Source organism: Excalfactoria chinensis, chromosome 6 (genome assembly GCF_039878825.1).
Source record: "Excalfactoria chinensis isolate bCotChi1 chromosome 6, bCotChi1.hap2, whole genome shotgun sequence".
Lineage (NCBI taxonomy): Eukaryota > Metazoa > Chordata > Aves > Galliformes > Phasianidae > Excalfactoria > Excalfactoria chinensis.
Genome location: NC_092830.1, coordinates 2,499,569 through 2,521,150, shown reverse-complemented (window position 1 = coordinate 2,521,150; position 21,582 = coordinate 2,499,569). Strand labels below are relative to the sequence as shown.

General features: G+C 46.0%; 2 protein-coding genes across 5 annotated transcripts in view; one reads left to right on the top strand and one right to left on the bottom strand.

The window, feature by feature from the left end:
• The window catches only part of PTEN (phosphatase and tensin homolog), a 43,202-nt gene extending 41,639 nt beyond the window's left edge, over positions 1 to 1,563 (bottom strand). Inside the window, exon 1 of the mRNA XM_072339461.1 lies at positions 1,341 to 1,563. Within this exon, the coding sequence (XP_072195562.1) occupies positions 1,341 to 1,419 (79 nt within the window). The 5' untranslated portion in view covers positions 1,420 to 1,563. The remainder of the gene's footprint in view (positions 1 to 1,340) is intronic.
• ATAD1 (ATPase family AAA domain containing 1) lies at positions 1,195 to 20,869 on the top strand. 4 transcript variants are annotated; one of them, XM_072339459.1, is made up of 10 exons: positions 1,195 to 1,342; positions 7,891 to 8,066; positions 9,286 to 9,384; positions 9,683 to 9,803; positions 11,343 to 11,543; positions 12,663 to 12,769; positions 15,005 to 15,094; positions 16,230 to 16,280; positions 18,772 to 18,908; positions 19,657 to 20,869. In XM_072339459.1, the coding sequence occupies exons 2-10, from the start codon at positions 7,905 to 7,907 to the stop codon at positions 19,775 to 19,777; spliced, it is 1,089 nt and encodes a 362-aa protein (XP_072195560.1). In that variant the 5' UTR covers positions 1,195 to 1,342; positions 7,891 to 7,904; the 3' UTR covers positions 19,778 to 20,869. The 4 variants fall into 4 exon arrangements, with proteins under 4 accessions (XP_072195560.1, XP_072195558.1, XP_072195559.1 ...); XM_072339457.1 differs by lacking the exon at positions 1,195 to 1,342 and adding an exon at positions 6,668 to 6,806; XM_072339458.1 differs by lacking the exon at positions 1,195 to 1,342 and adding an exon at positions 6,732 to 6,847.
• The last annotated feature ends 713 nt before the right edge of the window (positions 20,870 to 21,582 follow it).

Here is a 21,582-nt window from a genome sequence, read left to right as displayed (position 1 = left end):
CTGCTCTCAGAAACACCAGTTTAAGCCTAGTTAGTTAGGCCTAGCTACCATTGGGGAAAAAAAAAAAAAAAAAAGAAACGTAACAAAGCCAAAAAAGTAGAAAAAAATCCATCAATAAAATCAAACAGGCACAACCTAAACAACCTCGAGGAAGAAAATCCAGATTCAAAATTCACTTATTTTCTTGCTTAGAGTGGATCACTCATTAAGAAGATGTGCGTGGGTCAAAAAGCCCCATCTTCCAGCAGCATTTGGACAGTGGTACCTCAGACACTAAAATCTGCAAGGACAAAGCCAAGAGATCACCACTTTGCTACCACTTACCTGTTCCCCAAAATCTCCCATCCAACATATTACTCCCAGAATGGCAAACCTCGCTGAGACTGTCCTTAAGTGAGCACCAAACACTGCTGTGTCAGCCCAGCAGCAGGCCAACAAAAGCCACGGCCAAACATTGCAAACGCTAGTCTAACACTGGACTTCATCAACACCACAGACAGACCGTGGGAAACACACAGCAGAGAAGGATTTGGGCTCCTTAACTGAAAGCTCAGTGTCCCCTGCTGAAGTCAAGCACCCTCCAGGCCATCACCACTTTAGGCCAAGCGCTAAAGCAAGATCACGATCTGCTCCTACTGCTCCTGCCCAGAACTAGGCTGCCTCGGGAGCATCTGGTACAACACGAGCTCTCAAAACTGCAATTCTTGCCCTGACCCCGTTGTAAAGCAGCGAGCTCTTTCTACGCACATAAGGCTGGAACCAAGGCATCGGGACAAGACAGGAACTACACCAACACAAAGCTGGCAGGGCCCACAGAAATCACGGAGCGCAACTCCTGCCTCCACGCAGGACGGCCCAACCACAGGCCGCGCGCCCAGCTCCGGGCACCGCATCTCCCAGACGGCTCAACATTCGGGGCCGGTGTGCAGTTTCCCGAGAGCCTCCCCACCACAGCAGCCACTAGCTCAGCCCACACCGCATCCCCGCGGACACTCGGCACGCACCCCGCGGGCCGCCACAGCCGCAGCCCAGCAGCCGGGCCAGCCGACGCTCCGACTCGTTAGCCAGAACCGCGCACGGATGACACATCCTAAGAACCGCACTCCCCTCCGTCAGGCCGCGCTCCCGTTCGCCACACGTCGCGCCGCCGCCGCCGGTGAACACGCGATACGATCTTCACACGGGAAAAGACGCGGTTCCCGCGGCTGGGCGGTCCCACGGTGCCCCCTCCGTGCCGGGCCCGCTCCGTTACCCGCCCGGCGGCGGTTAGGTAACGCGGCGCGGGTCTGATGCAATCGCCGGGCGCGCTGCGCCGGGGCTCGACGGCGCCGGGAGGATACAGGTCAGGTCCAGGTCGAAGCCATCCTCCTGGTAGCGCCTTTTGTTCCTGCTGACGATCTCTTTGATGATGGCGGTCATGTCTGGCAGGCGGGGGCCGCTCCGGGGCGGGCCGCGGGGCCGGGCGGCGGGCGGCGGGGCCTGCAGCTCCCGGGGCTCAGCCCCGGCAGGGCCCGGCTCCCGCTCCTCCCGCTCCCCCCGCGGCGGCGGCGGCTCCCGGCGGCCGCCCCCCCCCTCCTCCTCCGCCTCCTCCTCCGCCTCCTCCTCCTCCTCCTCCTGCCGCTGCCGGGGCGGCCGAGCGGGGGGGCTCCGCAGCCGGGCCGAGTCCCTGAGGGAGCCGCCGCCGCCGCCGCCGTCTTTGAGGCGAGCGAGGCGGAGAGAGCAGCTCTCCGGCGCTCCGGGCCCCGGCAATGGTGACAGCGGTGCGGGCCCCCCCCCGGCCCGGCCCCGCTCCCCGCCCCGCTCCCCGCCCGGGGCGGCGGCGGCGGCGGCGGGTCCGGCGCCGCGCGGTGGGGCCGCGCTGCTGCTGGGCGGCGGCGGGGCGGCGGCTCCTCAGGGCGTGCGGGCTGGCGGCGCGGCCTGGCTCATACCCCCACTGCCCGCGCCCAGCAGCGCCGCGCGAGCGCTACGCTCCCATCATGGCTGCAGCTTCCGAGAGGGGAGGCCGCTCCGCTCCGCCCCCCTCCGCCACCCCGGAAAAGTAGTCCCCGCCATATCGCCGCCCCGCCGCTTCCCACCACCGCGCCGCGCCGTCCCGAGCGCCCCCGCCCCGACACGCGCCGCTCCTCCGCCGCGCCGTCCCCCGGGAGCCGGCGTTGCGCCCTCGGCGGGGGCTGGGCGGGGGGGCGGGCGGAGGGATACGGACGGAGAGCGGCTCGGCGCGGCGGTGCTGCGACCGTCACGTGGGCTGCCCGCTGCGCTCGCGGCGGCCCCTCCCCCGCGGCGGAAGTGGCCGGGCCGGCCTAGGCGCAGCGCTGCGCGCAGGAGGGGCGGGCGGCTGCGGGCGGCGCTCCGCTTCTCTGCGGGGATCGGCCCTGCCGCGCCGCTCGGCCGGAGCTTTTCTCCCGCGGCCTTTTCGAGGCCGGCCGTCTTCGGTGGTTCCCCACGGGACGGTGAGAAGCGACTCCGAGTCGCCTTCCCCGCCCCCGGGCAGCGCTCGCGCAGGCTGGGCTGGCCCCCGGCTCGTTCCGGGCTGAGCGGGCGCTGAGTGGGCGCCTGCTGCCCCCTGCAGCAGCCCCGGGGCCCGGATGTCAGCGGTAGCGTTGCGCCGGAGGAAGCCTTCGAGAAGGCAGTTCTTTATGAATAGGGTGAGGGATATCTCCCGGAATCTGAGAGGAGCGGAAGCAGAGTGGAGCCCTGCTGCGTGGGGAGAGAATCCGTTTCCTATCCAGATAGAAGAAACGCATCATAGCAAGGAGCAGCTTGGTGGGAGGGGGAGAACCCGTGAGCCCCACTCCCTTTAGGAACGACAGGATGTGCCAAAGCAGATGGCATCGATCAGGCAGGTGTCTCCCTAGAGAGCAGATCCCGGCTCTAACTCATACACCTACTGCAGGTGTTTCTGAGGCGTAGGAGAAGACACCCTGCCGAGGAAGTGGGTATTTGGCTAGACCAGTCAGCACAGGGAATGCAGCCGTCACAGGAATACCGGCAGAGAATGTCTGGTTTGCTCAGTGACTGCATTACCTGGGGAACGGCTATCAGCCTGAGCAAAGTAATGCTGGCTTACACATTGGCTGGATATTGGGGGAATTTTGATGGTAAGCAGCACTTTGGTGAGGGTGAATAAAATGTAGCATCCTGGAAAAGACGAATAGCAAGTTATACATACACACGCTAGGTGATACTTTACAAAATCTCCCTAAGGAACAGCAAGATGCAATTCAAATGGATAATTTCAGTGTCTTGTTCAGTCTTAAACAAGCTTTTTAAGAGAGGTCCAGATGCAGCTGGTTGGGGCAGAGGAGGAATGGAAGGGTGAAATGTTATGCTTTGCTTTTAAGAACTCAAAATAAACTGGTACGGTGGAGGGGTTTCCTGGGTTGCTGTAGCTTTCAGACTTTGCAAATGCTATATTATATAATTCTGTCATAAACGTATCAAGTTTCATCTTAAGATCTTTTGCCACCATTATTCCCACTGGGAAGCTGTTCCCAGAACCTCCTTCAGATTTTCATGCTAAATATATTTGTGGCTGGTTTGTATCCACATGTTCTTGTACCAGTGTTGGCCTTAAATAGCTCCTACTCCATAGCATTTTGCCCTTTTTACCCTGTGTGTGTTTACAGTTTCTCCTGGCCTTTATCTGACTGGTCTCAGAAGTGGCTTGCTGCTCCTGCTTCAGTATTCTTTCTTTTCAATATACATTACCAGAACAGATCACGGTGTTCTTGACAGTATCTTGCTGGACACAAGGACAATGGTATTAATCCCTTCTAAAGTCTGTTAGGAATAGTGCTCCGAAGATCTCTTACGGCCTTGTTTTCCCTGTCATGTTGGCAGCTATTTTGGGGTCAGCTACTGTGTGCAGTGAGACCATACCGTTCCTCTCCCAAACTTCAAAAAGGTTGGTCAGGGTCTACCTTTCTTTGCCATCTCTTCTGTATAAAATGTAGGGACCGCAGATGAAACTAGCTGGTGATAAATTCAGAACAGCAAAGAGCGGTAATTAGTGTTATGTCATAGAAATACAGAATGGCTCAGGTTGGAAGGCACCTTAAAGATGACTGGGCTTCAACCCCATTGCTGTAGGTTCATTGCCTCCAATTAGATAAGGCTGCCCAGGGCCTCATTCAGCCTGGTCTTGAATATTTCCAGGGATGGGGCATCTACAACTTCTCTGGGCACTCTGTTCCAGGGTCTCACCACTCTGAGTGAATCATTTCCTCCTAATGTTTTTCCTAAATCTCCCCTCTCTTAGTTTAAAACCATCTCATCTTGTCCTATTCCTACATCCCCTGACAAAGAAAATGTCCTCAGCCTCCCTCCAGCCCATTTTAGGTACTAGAAGGCTGCTGCAAGGTTTCCTTGAATCCTTCTTCTCCAGGCTGAACAACCCCAACTCTCTCAGCCTGTCTTCAAAGGAGAGTTGCACCACCCTCTGAACATCATCACTGGCGATCCTCTGGACCTGCCTTAACAAATCCATTAAGTTAAACTGTGGAACTTTAGCACAAAATGCTATGGGTGCCAGAAGTTTACATGGGCTTAAGGGGAAAGAGGAGAAATTCTTGGAAGAACTGGCTGCAAATATAAAAATATAATCTCTGATGCCTGAAGTCTTTGGTACACGAGTAGCTGAAGCCCAGCAGAGCTTTTTGTGGGAAAATAATAACAAAACATATATTTATATATGTATATAATGCAGTTATCAAAACTGTTTCCAAGCATCCCATTTCCTCTAGTAACTTAGAAGTTCTTAAACCATGCTAGGTCTCTACAGTGACCTCCTAGTGCCATACTGAGGAACTGTAATCTTCTGGAGGCAAACCATGTTATCCATACTTTGGATTTGAAATGTTAGAACTTAAGCTCACGCGTCCTCAGTGATGGCAGAGCAACACTTGCAACAGTCAGTTCTGTGCAAAGAGGGAAAGGTCCAGTGATGGAAGAGGTACGGAGGCATTTGTCAGATTAGGTTGGAGAGCAAGTCCTAGTGTTGAGACTTCAGCCCAAGACACAAAGGCCTTGAAAGTGTATTTAGTAGAGCAGAATGAATTCAGTATTTCCCACTGCTCTTAAGAAATATTTGGTTAAGAAATAATAATATCTCCATACTGTGAGAAATCAGGGCCCAATGGATTCCATACAATACCTGCAACCTGACCCCGCTTGACATCTCATTAAAAAAAATTAAATGTGTTTTTCAGCAGAGGGTTTCTTTCAAGAGCTCATGCTACAGCTGCCGAATAGCAGTGAGAAAATGTAGGCTTCAAGTTTTTACTACTTGTGTGTGTTTGCGCTTATCCTTAATTGCAACAAAACAGATGTCATATTTTAAGAGTGGGAGAAAAAACAGAAGGGTCCTAAATATTTTCCTACAGCAGCAGTGATTCAAACACAACAGCATTTTCCTGGTACATGAAATACAGACAGTGAAACAATTGATTGTTCTTTTCCTATTCAAGAGGGGCAATTACCAGAACCTCTATTGACGTACGGAAACAAACTCAAGTCTCAATAACAACAGCTGTCATCATCAAGGATTATGTCTAGCTCACTTTTAAATAATCAAAGGTAAATTGCTCTCACAATCTACATAGAATTATGTGTATACATATTATATATATTATATATATATTATTATATATTATATATATTATACTGTATATATATATTATATATGTTATATATATGATATGTGTATTACATATATATACATATATACTTTGATTTAATGATGAAAGCTCCATGCATCACTGATATGATGGCGGATGGTTTATATGGGACATATCTGTCCCACCTGGGTCAGTGCAGTGTGCCCAGGTATCAGCACTAAACAGATCCACTACAGGAACTCTTTATCTGGGGAGAGTTAAATGCAGTAGCTGCAGTGGCCACAAGAAAGCTCAGTAGGCTTGTTTGTAGGTGAAGGAACTCCTGCATTTTTGTACAAGGGATGATGATTCAAAATGCCCTGTAGTAAAGTTAACATTGTATGACAAGCTAACTAACTGCTCTTGAAAACACAAGTCCCACATCCCCTCCTAACACCTTTCCAATATACAGTGATGTATCTTTGCTGTAGCAATTCTAGGAGTCCCACAGGGACTGCTTCAGCCACAGAGTGAGAACAGTCTGGAAGCTGAACCACTGGTTAAACATTCATTCTTTGTTAAATATCTTTTGGGCATTTCCTACGCTTTTATATAAACAAACACACCTATTTGTGGAGATCTATGTATGTATGTCAGTGGCCGTTTGATGGTTGCATTTCAGTGCACCATGGCCACAAACGGCCACGCCGCACTGCCTTGGTGATGTGCCACCTGCCACGTCCTGCAGAGCTGTAAAAAGCAATAAATAGCTACGCGAAGTTGTAAATTGCTGTAAAAAGTTACGAGTTTGGGAAGGATGGGGGCTGGGAAGCGCAGGAAGAACGGCGAATTGCTCTTAACGGGTGGCTGTGATGCAGTTCCACCTCAGGCCCTCGAGAGGAGAGCCGGCCGCTGATGTCTGCTCACCGAATGCCCGCCTCAGACGGCACCGCCGTGTATCGCTATCCGCCTGCGGCTGTGTGACCGGGCACGCAGCGCGGAGCGGCACCCCGACACCGCCCGGCACTCTCAGCACGCAGCACCAGGCCCGCCCTGTGAGAAGCCGAGGCGGGCCGGAACCTTGGTGCGCGGCGGCGGCTGCCGGCCGGAGCGGGAAGCGGGCTCTTACCGCGCCGGGCCGCGCCGCCGCCCCCTTCTGAGCCGCTCGGAGCGTGCTGCGGCTGCGCGTCGCTCGGAGCGGCCCCGGGCCAGGTGAGGGAGCGGCCGGAGCGCGGTCGCGCCGTCGGTACTCGGTACGCTCGGGGCTGCGGGAAGGCAGGGCGGGCGGCGCGGCCCTGACGGCGAGGCCGGGCCCAGCACGCTGCCTCAGGGCGTCCTCGGGATAGGAGGAGCCGGGCTGCGGGCAGCTGGGCGCGCCGCGGGGCCTCGGTAAAGGGGAGCCACGCGTGACACTGCGCTCGTCCCTGTGTGAGAGCGGGCCGCCATCCCGGGGCGGGGGATGAAGGAGAACGTGGGGAGGGAGTTTTGCCCTGGAGGTCAGCTGGGGCAGCTGGAGGTGGTGCTGCCCTTGCAGCGAGCTCCGGGGTTCTCAGAAACCCGCGGCTGTGTGGAAGGTAGATGAAGGCTGCAGGACCCCGATTTTTAGGGCTTTTTGTCTGTGTTTTAGGGAGATTTTTTCCTCTCCATTGCTCTGACTTGAAGGTGCTGTACTTTCTGGCTTCGGGTCTGGCAGTAGTCGGCCCTTCCCCTGAGAGCCGTGTGCCAGTCCAGCCTGTTCCGTTGCCCAGGGGTATTAATGCAAGCCGTGGATCTCTCTTGTGCGTGGCACCTGGATGACTTTCCCTTCAGCTTCCTCTTAGGGAACGGAGCTCTCCGTGTAAGCAGTGTGGTTATCACATCTCTGTGACATAGCATTCTTAGGTCAACAAGACATAACGCTTCAGTCTTAAAGGGAATGTGCACCTGGCACCGAGGCAGTCTTTCTGTGGAGGTATTATAGGGCCAAAAGGAATGCAGATGTCTTAAGACTGAAGCCGGGACCGTTTTTCTTGCCGTCAGTCCAGCTAGGCCCCAGCTGATGCTTGTCCTTTGTTCTCTGCTTACTGAAAGTAGAAGTGAAACCATGCTGTCACTGCCTGCAGCCCTGCGGAGCTCAGCTTCTTCGTTTTACCTTTTTTGTGCTGCTGTTGAGGTACTTCCTGGTAACTTTGTGAACTTTGCGCTCCACATCTGTGTGGAAATAGATCTGACAAAAAGGTGGTTAAATACAAAGTAGGTGTTTTCTTAGCTTTAACTTTTTTTTTTTCCTTTCTCTCTCTCTTTTGTTTGCATTTAGCATTGAGAGGCAGGATGGTCCACGCCGAAACATTTTCACGCCCCCTAAGCCGGAACGAAGTGGTTGGATTGATCTTTCGTTTAACAATATTTGGTGCTGTAACGTACTTCACCATTAAATGGATGGTTGATGCCATCGACCCTACCAGAAAGCAAAAAGTAGAAGCTCAGAAACAGGTAGGATTTTATCCACAAATATTTTTGTGGAACACCGTTTCATCTGAAAACTGGGCTAGGATTAGCCACTGAAATAATTAAAGAGAGCTTGTGAGTGTGGAATAATAAAAAGCTGGAAAGTGTATTTTAGTACAGGATCCGAGTTATTAGGGTTCTCAGTGCTTACATCTTGTTACAAGTTAAAATCTCTAGCTCATAGTAGTGGAAAAGCTGCTTGAACTGTGGTGCGATATTGTCTCTAATTATCTGCAAGTGCACGGTCCCATTGTCTCTTCTGCTTCTGACAGCTTTGCTAAGCAGCAGCTCTCTCTTGCTTGTTAAAAACCTTGACCAGAAATAACTTAGTTCTCTGCTGCTTTTTGGCAACTTAATGGCAGAGGCAGGGCTGGAGTAGCTCGTGGCAAAGAAAAATGCTGCTGTCCAAATGTTTTTTCAAGAACAACTGCAGCTTGTCTCTTCACCTGGTGGCAGTCAAAATGCCCTGGAAAGGGGAGAAAAAAGGGGAAGCCTTGTTCCTTATGATAGACTGGAACGAGGTACATGTGGGTGTTAATGCTTTTAGAAAAGGTGTAGGTGCCTTTGTGTACCAGATGTTAAAGGTTTCCTTTGGAAAGTATTGAAGCAAATATTGCAAAAATTATTTATTTATTTGTTTGTTAGATCTGATTCCAATTCACATATTCAAACAGTAGTTTTGAGCAACCTAATTCTGTTTTGTTTTTCCTCCTTTTAAATGAAATCTTACTGGTCCACTTTAAAAATCAGCTTTCAGAATTGTGCTGGTGCCAGGTGTTATGTAAGAGGTTGCAGTATCCCAAAAGCACGTCAGATCTAACCACAGGTTTGAGCGTAAAAAGAAAACAAATGGCAAAAGTATGTTGCCACAACAAATGACTTATAAAGTGGGAGAAAGAAAACAGTGAATGCTTAGAAAAAATATCTGGCTTCGGTGCATTTCTTTTTTCTCTCTCTCCTTTCCTTGAAAATACAGTGATTCCTCATTGATGCAGCAGTATTGTTTCACTGAAGTGACAGCACGTAATTTGGAGACAGCAGAACTTTCTTCTTTGGAAGGATTTAGACGCTTTTCTGATGCAATTGACTGAGAAGTTTGTATTTCTAACTGTCAGACTCCAAGTAGCAGTCCTTCAAAAATTAATTTTTGAATTATGTTATCATCTGCTTCCCCCTCTGATTTTCTTTGTGTTTTATTCCTTAGGCTGAAAAGCTAATGAAACAAATTGGAGTGAAAAATGTCAAGCTTTCTGAATACGAAATGAGTATTGCTGCACATCTCGTTGACCCACTAAGCATGCATGTAAGATGTTTTCCACTTTATTCCTATTAAAGCACTTCAGACTTGGAAGGTGTTATTTTTTTTTCTTTGGATGACATTATTTTGCATGTGTCTGTGGAAATACACAGAAAGTGATTCTGGAATTTAAAACTAAGGTGACATCGTTAGGAATAGAACTTTTAATCTTTGGGTTTTTTGTTTTTCTTTTTTGTTTGGATTTTTGTTTGTTTGTTTTGGAAGGCCCAGCACTGCATAAATTTGTGAGTATGCTTTCTTGGTGGGGACTAAAGTCACTTCTAATACTGTTTTTCCACACCAGGTAACTTGGAATGATATTGCAGGCTTAGATGATGTCATTACAGATTTGAAAGACACTGTCATCTTGCCCATCAAGAAGAAATATTTGTTTGAGAACTCCAGGCTCTTACAACCACCAAAAGGTAAGAAGGATATGTTATGAATTTCTGTAGTGGTATTAAAAAAACAATAACAACAACAAAAACCACATTAGAATTACTTAGGAAGGAGGAGGTGGGCTGATAGCTCCAACGTATAACAGGACTGATGCCAGGGATATCCCTCCAGTTTTCCCTCTTCTATTGCCATGAAAGTAAGTTCTAGTGAATGTTTCATATTAATTATGAAGCAATAATTGCTTCTTAGTTATTAATGTTGCATCTTAGTGCATTAATCTATACAATTTGCGTTTTTAACCACTTAAGTTATGGAAGTTTTGTCCTTTTTAGACCTCATCTTGTCATTTGCTATACAACTTGGTACGCTTTATCAGTGTTCTTTTGTAGTATCATAGAAACACATGTCACAAATGTGAATACTTGCTTTAAGCTGATCTTGTACACAGCTCTCTGTTCCTAATGCTAAAATTACAGTCCTTAAAGGCATCATTTTTATTTTGGAGTTCCCTCGATTTTCTCTGGAGTTGATCTGGATAATATTGAGGCTGTTGGGTAGATCAGAACTATCTGTGATAGAATACTGCTGGTCATATTTGCTGTATGCTTCTTGAAAACACACAGATTTTGAACCTGTGGTGTTGGACAAAATGCCAAATTTTGTTGTTCCTACTCTGATCCCCAGAATTTGGCCTTCCCAGAATTCCCTGAAAACTAACTGCTGCCTATATCTGTGGCCATCTCCTCTCAGTTTCATGTACCAGGAGATGGAAAATGAAACAGTTCTGTAACTGGTTTAGTTTTCTCTTGGCTACTCTCTCTTTAATCACAAATAGAATCTGTCTAGAAAATTGTTCTAATGATCTAATAAATGGAAGGAGAAGAATTAATTTTTCTTAAGCATTCTTTCCGTATAAGACAAGCTCCCTGTTTTCCTAGTGGCTTGCATCAAGTGTTAATAGGAATTAGTTATTTTTCTGATCATCAATTGCATAAACAGAAAAAAAAACAAACAGTATTTATCTGTTTCAGCCTTTACTGATATTTCTTGATTTCTTTACAACTGTGTTATGAAAACATTACTGTGATTTCTTTCAATACAGTGAGTTTAAAAGTAACGAGAGGCATCATACTTCCTTTGTGCATGATATGTTTAAAATGTTTGTGGGCTCCTTTTTGTTTTTAAACCCCTCTGTACTAAGCTTTCTTAGTGAACTTGAAGCTGTTAACAAGGCCTACCATCATGCTTATAAGAAATAAATATATTTTTAGTCTTATGTAGCATTTACAGTCATGGTAATAAAACACTCATCTTCCAGACTAATGTCTTCTTTCAATTTCACTGTATATATATAGAGAGAGAGAGAAAGAGAGAGAGTGTGCTCTTAGTTTTGATCTTGTAATAGGGATATCTTAAATGTGTTTGATATGATGGAACACACTGTGCAACTTGGCTTCCTCTCAAAACTTGGATGGAATACAATCCTGGGTACTCTCGTGTCTGTTGTGCCAAAGCATGTTTTCTGCATTGCAACCAGAGGACATTAGCACCCATGACTTTTGCAGGAGTTCTTCTCTACGGTCCGCCTGGTTGTGGCAAAACCTTGATCGCCAAAGCTACAGCAAAGGAAGCAGGTTGTCGATTTATTAATCTCCAGCCTTCAACGCTGACTGACAAATGGTACGGAGAGTCTCAGAAACTGGCTGCTGCTGTCTTCTCCCTTGCTATAAAGCTCCAACCATCCATCATTTTTATCGACGAAATAGGTAAAAATCTGTGCACTTTGTAAGTAGTGATAGAGGCGTACCATTGAACTGTAGGTTCAAGTTGATGGTTATATTGATCTATTGTCAGCTTTTCCCTAAGAAGAATGGTAGTGACGCAAGATTTAGTAATACAAATGGTATTGAAAAGTAATCCTGGCAAAGCAGGAAGAATCGTGTTTCTGTTTGTGTCAGTGCAGGAAATTAAGAGTAAGTTGCTGCGTATTTTTTTTTTGTTGGGCTAATTAGGAAAACCTTTCTTCTCTAAGGGGAAAAAAAATGACACTTCAACACTGAGTAGCTTTTTTCCAAGAAGGCACGCTATGGGCAATAAAATATGGGATTAGAAAAGCTTGGGAATAATAATATAATAAGGCTAATGAAATAGGAAGGGAACACCAGATAGGAAAGCAGCAAAAGGAATAGGAATAGGAAAGCAGCAAAAGTGCAGTTGTTCTATGCAGCTGGGCTTGCCACTGTTGTCTTTAAGCAGCTTAGTTGAAACTAAGCTTTCTCATAGCACCGGCATTTCACAGAGTGAACTGTGCAGTTTGTAGAAACTGCATGACAAAGCTTTTTTGCAGTTTGTGTTTATGAAGTACTGCTTTCTTAGGATATGTTTATGTCCTGCCTGTACATAGGAAAAATGTGCTTTTTCCTACCTGGTGGAAGTTCTTTAGGCAGCTCCTAAAAAAATTAGAGCTCTGCATAACAAAAATGCCTAGCCTGCTTCACACCAGTCCTGCAACTTGCTGTTCTCTTGTGCTTTGGGGTTTTCTAATGATTCCATCTCTACATAAGAAATTGAAGTGGAATTTAAGTTTCTATGAATTTGGGAAAGTGAAAATTAGGAGCTAAGATTTGGAACCATCTCATGTGGTAGTTACATACTTGGGTGATGTAACATAAAAGGTAAGCTTAAAAATGCAATAAGACTCCTCTGCTGTGTTCATCATAAGAAATGGTTGAACTGGTTTGTGGTTGGACTCGATGATCTTTAAGGTCTTTTCCAACCTGAGTGCTTCTATGATTCCTTTAAATATTCTTCATTTGTTGACAGCATTTATTTTAAAAACAAGGCAGGATTGTAAGTCTACTACTTTGCTGAATCCTTTAATACAGATTCCTTCTTGCGAAGTCGTTCCAGCTCTGACCATGAAGCAACAGCTATGATGAAAGCTCAGTTCATGAGTCTTTGGGATGGCCTGGACACCGATTACAACTGCCAGGTGAGCAGAGAGAAAAGCAGTGGGATTCTTTCATTCCTGCTGTGGTGTGCTGGATCATTTGGGAAGGGGTAACAGGTTGCATGTTAATTGCAAAAAGAATTTCTCTACCTGTTCATGAATGCCCATGTATTATGGGAATGAAATGAATTATATTAAGGAATTATTTTTCGTCTTCAGAATACTGTTTTGTTTTCAATTTAGAGCTGCTACTTTCAGAAGTGTCGTAAGTCTCAATAATGCAGCTTTAAAACTCAGGCTCCAAAATTTGGAATTTTGAACTGTTTGGAAACACAGGTTGCCAACAAAATTTTCATCAGGTGAAGCGAGCCTTTGATTTCAGGAAAGGTATTAAAAATGTGAGTATTCACCTCAGTTGCAGGTAGGTTATTTTGTTTTCAGAAGAGCATCAGACTAGCTTTAGATAAGTATTAGACTGAAATTCTTAATCTTTGAGTCAGCATCAAGTTCCCTAAATTTTTTTGTTGACAAGTTGTTCCGTGCAGTAAGACAATATGTGGCCAATATACAATATCCCCAGCTCAGCGTGCTGAGCCTGAGCAAGTTATCGTTGTGCCTTACTTGCTATGACTCTGCATGGCGGGAAGCCACGGGAATAAAATGCAATGCAAGAAATTGATTGGTGACACTGGGATTGATTCAGGTTTCTGATGAGCTTTTTTAGCAGGAGTGTTTTCTTTTGGTACAGTATTTCAGGCTCCTCCCTTTGACGTGCTTGGGAAGTGTTCCTGAAGCAGTGGTTTTGACGTGTGGATCATCTCTTTTATGACAGCGAGCTCATAGGGCTCTTTTGTTTCATACCAATGTTTTCTTAGGAGGTTTGGGTTGCTTGTCTGATTCTTGTCAAACAAATTTCCTTTGAGCAATGACTAAATTTGGCTTTTATTACTGTACAAAAAATTGCCAGTGTTAGAAGGATATTGTAAAAGCGCCGTAATGAGCACTGCTTTTTCCTTTGCTGATTGCAGCTGAAAAGTGTCTTCAGCTTTGGACTGAACCTAGTGTCATCTTGAGTATGACGGGGCTACCCTGCTCAAAGCTGCAAGCCCTGGTTGCTGCATTCATGCTTAGAGGAGCCTATGTTTGACAAAGCCAGCTCTGGGAAGGCTCCTAGCCCTGGTGCAGAGGGAAACTACCTTGAGTGTAATGCAGACAGACCCTCAGACCCTTCCTGACAGACCCTTAGGAAGCACAGCAGGGGTGCAGTGGCGCCTCTTGTGTCAGCAAGCATTGGGCACGCAAGCAGGCCCACGGAATTTGTATGCACAACCCTTTTTAGACAGAGTTGTGGTTAAGACTGCCTGAGCCCCAGCTGAAAACGAACCCTTTTGGCTTTTTCTGTGTAGCAGTTTGCCACCATGCAATTAAGCCTCTAGGTGGCAGGGCGGCTCTGATGCAGGAGGTGCCAGGGCTCGTTGCAGAACAGTGACCCCAGACAAAGGAGCAGGAGTGTGTCAGGAAGGTCTATTGATAGGAAATTTATTTTCCGGACATTTTTCACTGTTGTGACTGAGTATTTACAATGTACATAACTTAAAATAACAAATGAGAATACAAGATTGATGTCAGTGGGAAGTAAATTTGTCCTTAAACTAACAACTGCAATCCAGTCAAATGAGGTAAATACTCTCCTTGTGTGGAACTTGGCTTATACACACCTACCGTGCTGCTCCTTCAGTATGCTGTAGGTGTACCACAGGTATGCTGAAGGTATATCTGTTCTGCTCCATTTGTAATGCTTTCTAAAGGTAAAAAAAAAAAAAAAAAAAAAAAAGAGGAAAGAACATTTTAGCACCAAACTGCCCATTTGGTCCTTTTGGAGAACTAATTGCCTCCTTTTTTTTTTCCTTTAAAGTTGCATAAAAATGAAAAGATTTTTCATACCTGATCAATGTACGTTCTTTAAGTCCCTCCCAGACCGCTGCCTACAGCCAAAAGCTCTGAGTTACAGCTCAGTGTTTGAACTTTCAAACTGGGATCAAAGGGCATCACACTCACATAAAAATCTCCACCCAGGTGGTGCTGTGTGGTACCAATGCTCTTGTGAGCTGTGTGATTAAATCCTGTTGTTTAAATCAGTACCAAGAAGCCTTATGTCATTTATTTGTTGATGCTCTTGATAAAGTGTGGAAGAGTCACGTTTTTTGTTCTGAAATTGCAGTATGATAATGTTTTTAAAGTCAGGTATCAGGCTAAGCTGTTGTTTTGTGTATGCAGGTCATTGTGATGGGAGCCACCAACCGTCCTCAGGACCTGGACTCTGCAATAATGAGAAGGATGCCGACCCGCTTTCATATCAACCAACCTGTAAGTCCTGCCCACTTTGCTGAAACAGTGCCTGGGGACTAGCAACAGGCAAATACTTTATCAGCCACAAAAGGCATGTATCTGGTTGATTTTTTTCAAAGAGGTAGAGATGGAGTATTGTTTTGATCCACTTTTAGTGTTTATAGAAACATGTAGAACTCTGCTTTTAAGGTGAAGTTTCCCAGAAAAAGCTGGTTCCTTTGTTCTTCTACCTAAAAGAACTCCATCTGTCTGTCCTGAGAGTTTCCATCCCATCTAGATGCTGTACTCAGTCACTCTTTCCTTGCTGTGGGATAAAAAATACAGAATAAACTAATTTTGTACATTTTTATGTAGCTTAAGAAAGTCCTTCGCATAAGACCTGGTTATATACCATCTGTGCTCACAGCAGTTGGCACTGGGCACTCTTCATGCTAGTAATACTGTGCTGTTTTCCAGTGCAGCTTTGCTATTGAAGTTTTGCCTTCTTTCTGAGTACATTAGCTGTCTCCTCTGCAGTGCATGGTAATTACTGAATTCTGGGAGGGAGTAAATCAGATGGCTGCAGTCAGGGCATGGGCCAAAAGGTCTGTACCAGGAGCAGCATCTTAGAAAACAACTTATTAAACAAAGAACTTCAGAGGCAGTGGCGCCGAGGTGAGTGACAGCTCACTTCACCGGCTGCCTTTTGGGGTGAGCTTAGTTTTAACTTGTAAACAACCACAAAAGGCACAGAATTCTCTGTGTACACTGCTTTATGGGGCAGGGTGACAACCAGATTGAGGGACATCAGTTTCTAGATACATGATACTTAGTCTTGAAGGAGAGAGGAGGGTATAATAACCGACATTCTGGGGACAGGTGATTGTACTTAGGGCAAAGTAAGACTAAACACAGCAGTGCATTTCTCTTTCCCTATAGTTCACATAAATGTTTATGCTCACGTGTTCAACTGTATGTGCTCCTGGAGTCAGAGTGCCCTAGATTTTGCTGAGTGGTTTCCCTAATTGCTGTCAGATAGGTTTCCTTATTGTGTTTCATGTCTCCCATTTGAGGAATCAGATTTTGTCACTGAAATTGAACCAAAAGCCCACTTAGTGCAAGATATTGTTTACGTTTATTTTTGTTTTCCAATAACTTTAATCTCTCATTTAAGGCTCTGAAACAAAGAGAAGCAATCTTGAAGCTAATTCTGAAAAATGAAAATGTAAGTAGACTCCTCTTAATGGTTAATTTACTGTAATACTGTTGTCGTGAGCACATGCAAATTGTTGCAAATATTTTGTAATTGATTTTCTTGAGATAAGGTAGCAGTGATCTACCGGAGTATTCCTGATTGTAACCTAGGAATCTTCTGTACTCTCAAGTGTGGTGTCAAACTGAAGCAGTAGAGTTCCCTACTGGTTTAAGGGAGAGCCAGTGAGGAAAATAACTTCTTTGTCCTCATTTTCTTGTCTTAAAACGAGATGTGTTCATCTCACTAAAGATGCAGCTAAAGGTGAACCATGATTGGAAATAGCTTTGATCAGTGAAAGAAATATTATGAAGCATCATTCACTCAGGAAAAGAAGACATTCTGATTTTCTTCAGCTCGGTGATTTGTTGGCTCCCATTCAGAATGAAGGAATGACTTATTTTGACAGTGCTGCTTTTCCACTTTGATTCATAGTTCATACTTCCTTTCAGGAAAACAACTATGGATGTTTTTAGAAATTATATCATATATATTAAATGTATTATTCCTGTCACCATCTGGGTTGCAAGATGAGGAGAAAAGGAGCAGTGAGTGCATCTAGAAATCTTACAGAACTTATTTTCATCAAGTTAATATTGCGAGGGGTCTGTTGATGTATATTCTAAAAAAATTAAGTTTTTCTTTATTTTTTTAAACAAATGATATTTTTAAGAGGCTTCGAAGTTGCAGCTCCTCATCATGAATGGCAGATATTTCAAGTGGTCATTTGACATCATTTGTGTTGGACTGGAATGCAGATTGACAATATACAAAAACTGAACTGATGCTAAATGCCAGGGGAGTTGTGGAGGAAAATCTGACCTATTTGCAGCAAGCATCGAACAAATTAAACCTTCTCTTGCAAACTGTGGTTCCAAATCAGTACTCCTTCAGGAGTTGTTAGGAAGGTGTGCCAAATAACAGACATTATTGCAGGCTCCCCCAGTATCTGCAGCCAGCCTTTGTATGCAAGTAGACTCTGCAGATCCCTTGCCTGGACTGCTAGGCCTGTGAGTTCAAGCACCTTGCTCTTATGGCATTGAAGGGAAACCTCGAACAGCTTCTGAATGTGGCCTTGAGAGAGCATAAGGTAGACCAAGCACCTGGAATACCACCAGGGTACCATTGGCCTTCTGAGCTGCAAGAGCACACTGCTGGCTCATGGTCAGTTTGTCATTAACCAGAACCCCCAGGTTCTTCTCTACAGGGCTACTCTTAAGGAATTCTTTTCCCAGTCTATATACATACCTGGGATTCTCCTGAAACCAAATGCAAAATGTTGCACTTTGCTTTGTTGAACCTCATTAGTTTCACAAGGTCCCACCTTTCAAGTTGATCAAAGTCCTTCTGGATGGCTTCCCTTCCTTCTGCTGTATCCACACCACAACTCGATGTTACCAGCAAACTTGCTGAGGGTGCACTCAATGCCATTATCTGTGTCACTGATAAAGATGTTAAAGAACACTGGTCCCAAGACAGACCCCTGGGGATCACTCCTTGTTACCAGCCTCCACCTGGACATAGAACCATTGATCACAGCCCTCTGGCTGCAACCTTCCAACTGATCTGTATCCACTGAGTAGTCCACCCTTCAGAACCATATCTCTCCAATTTAGAGATAAGGATGTGGTGGAGGACCATGTCAAAGGCCTTGCACAGGTCCAGGTAGATGGCATCGATTGCCCTTCCTTTGTCCACTGATGCTGTCATGCCATCACTCCATCTTTGCAGCTTCTTGAAAGGAAAACATGGGTACGTGGAAAATCTGCTGGAAGGAGCTGTAAGCTGGATAAATAAATATGAGATCTCTTATCAGAATGAGTCTAGTCTGAGCCAGTGCATGGGATTGGAGGTGTTCTTTTCCATCCAGGTTTCCCCTTTTATAGTTGTATAAAATAGGGTTTGTTCAGTAACTCAACCAACAGCTTTTGAAGTTCTTACTGTGCACTGAGAGGTGGCAACAACAAAAGGTAAACTTTTTCCTGTCTTACTGTATTACTGGTCAAAGAAAGTGTTAAAAACAAACTAAAAAGGCCGTGGCTAAGAAAGGGGATCCATGGAGTGGTGTTCATTGTGAGTTGCAAGGAACTCATGAGGGTGTTGGGGAAACTGAGTTGTTATTTCTGTGATCCTGTTTTCTAGCCATCAGGCTTCTGAAACTGCCCAGGAATTTTGTGAGTAACAGACAGTACCAGTGTGATGGTTCACATGTGGTTGCTTGTTCATGCTTCAGAGATCTATTGGATGGAACATCACTTTCATTTAATGAAATTGGTTACCTGGGAGAGTTCAGACCAGAACTCAAATCAAATAATTTTCTTCTTAACTCTCAAAAAGGCAAGATGTTAAAAAGAGAACCCACCTTAGGGCAGGAAAAAATACTTGGAGGTGACCATTTGTTGTACTCGTAGAACAAAGCAATAACTTCAGGGTTTCCGTGCTCTTTTCTCTTGTTCCTGGACAGGTGGACATGCATGTAGATCTCCTCCAAGTCGCCAAAGAGACTGATGGGTTCTCAGGAAGTGATCTGAAAGAAATGTGCCGGGACGCAGCGCTCCTCTGTGTCAGGGAATATGTTAATTCTGCCTGCGAAGAAGAGAAGTACGTGCCTTTATTCTGCTATGATAGCTAAGCAGCAGTTGGGAAGGCTCTTGGTGCTACATACCATGCAGTTATTAGGTCTTGTTTTCTGATACGAGTGGCAGATTCTAGCAATTTTGTCGCACCTCGCCCTGACTGACAGAAAGCAGGAGGTTCTTAACAAGCTGCCATTATGCAACCAAAAAAGCCAAATAAGTTATCTTACTCGTTTTGACCATGAAAATAGGAGAGTTTGTTCCAAGGCGTCAAGCTTGAGCTGGCAAAAACCAGCAGGAGAGTAACATTACTGCAGTGTGCTCCTGGTTTGAAACGCTGGTAACACAACACTCTTGTACACATGGAACTGTGCTCTGTTATGTTCCTCTGACTATCTCCCATGCTTGCAGGTAGACCGATTGCACAGACAGGGACATGTTCTAAGGGTAATGCTGGGTCAGAGTCAGAGCTGCTGTTCTCAGAGATTACTTCTTTGTTTGACTTGCTGCCACACATCACCCCAATGACTCCAATGACCCCAATTGTGTGCCCCCAGTGGCACAGTGGTATAAGCTGCTGCTTGCGGCACTGAAGGGCCCGGGTTCGAATCCCCCCCCTGTGGCGCAGGGGTAGAAGTGCCGCTTCGCTACACAGGGGGCTCGAAACCCGGGAGTTGGACTCGATGATCTCTAAGGTCCCTTCCAACTCGCACGATACTATGATACTATGAGACCATGACTCTCTTGATTTTCTTTCTTTCTTTATCCTGAAGCCGTGATGAAGATGAAATTCGGCCTGTGCAACAGCAGGATCTCCACAGGGCAATTGAGAAGATGAGGAAATCAAAGAAGGCCACGCTTCACGATGACCTGATGCATGTCATTATAGATTAAGGCTAAGGAGTGCGCTTGCTGTTTCTGACGTGATGTGATTTGTATTCAATAATCAGTTAGCGAAAGCAACATAAGGGGCTGGGAGGGGGGATACTCCTTGGAAGAGGGAGTTCTGTTTCCGGAATTGTTTTTATACAGCAAATGCTAAGTTATTGAAGTTTTTGTCATGCACAACTAGAGATGTAACAATAGATCACGAAGTGGAACAATTACAGCTCAGACCAAGAGCAACTGCCTGTGTCTTGTCCCTTATGGATGCACTGCGTAGCCTTAAAGCAGGTTCTGGGGTGGTGTGAGGGCAGCGGCCGCCTGCTGCTGGGCTGTGTGTATGTATTACATGTATATATCCACACTTTTTTTTTTTATATGTAGACATAATATGTAGATAACTTGAGTATGGAAAATCTTTTCTACTTCTTGAATGAAACCAAATCAGAAGATGTATAGATCCATCGATACTCAGCTCACACTTACTTCTTCCTTCAAGTAGCAGGTAGAAATTCTGCTTCTAGAATAACTTTGAGGGCAAATTGGAAATGTTACTGGTATATTTTTTTCACGTCATCACTTGAAACCTGGTGCCATTGAGTAAAGTTAGTAACTACTGTAAAAAAATGATTCATTGAATATATTTTTCTTTTGTATGAATTATGCTCTTGGAGGCATTTTAATGCTGTTCTTATTGTTATTTTTCCCCATCAATGTAATTTAATTAAGAGTAGAGTCTGCTTAATTGCTCTTTCCTTAAGCCCCACCTTGTAGAGGTTCTTGGAGCTGTGCTTTCTGATGTGTTACGTGTCATGATGGTGGCCCACTGCTATTTCATCTTCTCTGGAAGAGGCGCTGCTGCACTGAACCACTGTGCCATGGTGAGGGGAGGTTCTGTGGTGCTTTGCCACCTGCTCCTCCATGCGAAACTGAAGGCAATGAGGAGGCAGTTTCAGGTTTATAAATATTATTTGGCCATGTTCTGCTGTACATGTTGGTAACAGTTTGGTAAATTCATGTAACGCTATGTAGTGATAAAGGCAAAGGGTTGAAATGTAAAGTGGCAAAGTGTTTTGGTAAAGTTATTGTCAGGAGGTTCTCACTAGTTTAATTTTCTCTTAATAATTGTGTAATTTGACGCAATGTCATCAGCACAATGGTCCGACCCAAGGGGTGGGCAGCGCGTTGTCACAGCTCTGCTGGCTGCAGAGAGGTAAGCGGGGTGACGATGGAAAATGAAACAAGCTGCAATGCAGAGAACCGGGGTGAGCCGTCATCTGGTGTCAGGCACTGCTGACAGAGTGTGTTCAGCTTGTATGCTGAAGAAGGAGTGGGAGCACCTGGAAGCCCCTGGAAGACAAGGAGCCACCCTCCCAGCTACAGCGGGAGTGAGCTGCAACACCTGATCTTTATAATCAATCATGGCAGTGTCTCTGGAGGCCGGGATCACACGTGCACCAGAAGCAGAGCTTGAGCTCTTGTCGGTTCAGCTGCGTTACTTCCTTCTTCGGAGTGTGCGCTGCCTGGGGGGGGGAGTGGTTTCATCCTGTTTGCAATCAGACCAAGTGTGAGGTTAAACATCAAACCTGCACACAGGAATGGCTGCAGGAGCAGCCTGGGCCCCAGCTGAACACCGCAGTCCTGTCCACATGTCCCCAGCAATGGGGCCGATGGCATTCTGCCTCATCTTGCCTTTACCAGGTGCCTGTAATGCATCCTGTGGGCTTACAAGATGGACGGGGGGTCACATGGGGTGATCAGTTGCCCCAAGGGATAGTTCCTGCAGCTCAGCCATTCTCACTTCTCCAAGGACTCCT

Excerpts from the sequence above, each read along its gene's own strand:
- ATAD1 (XM_072339459.1), top strand. The coding sequence starts at position 7,905 with ATGGTCCACGCCGAAACATTTTCACGCCCCCTAAGCCGGAACGAAGTG. Across the intron at positions 9,804-11,342 it reads GCTCTTACAACCACCAAAAG|GAGTTCTTCTCTACGGTCCG; the intron begins GTAAGAAGGATA and ends TGACTTTTGCAG. Across the intron at positions 12,770-15,004 it reads ACACCGATTACAACTGCCAG|GTCATTGTGATGGGAGCCAC; the intron begins GTGAGCAGAGAG and ends TTGTGTATGCAG.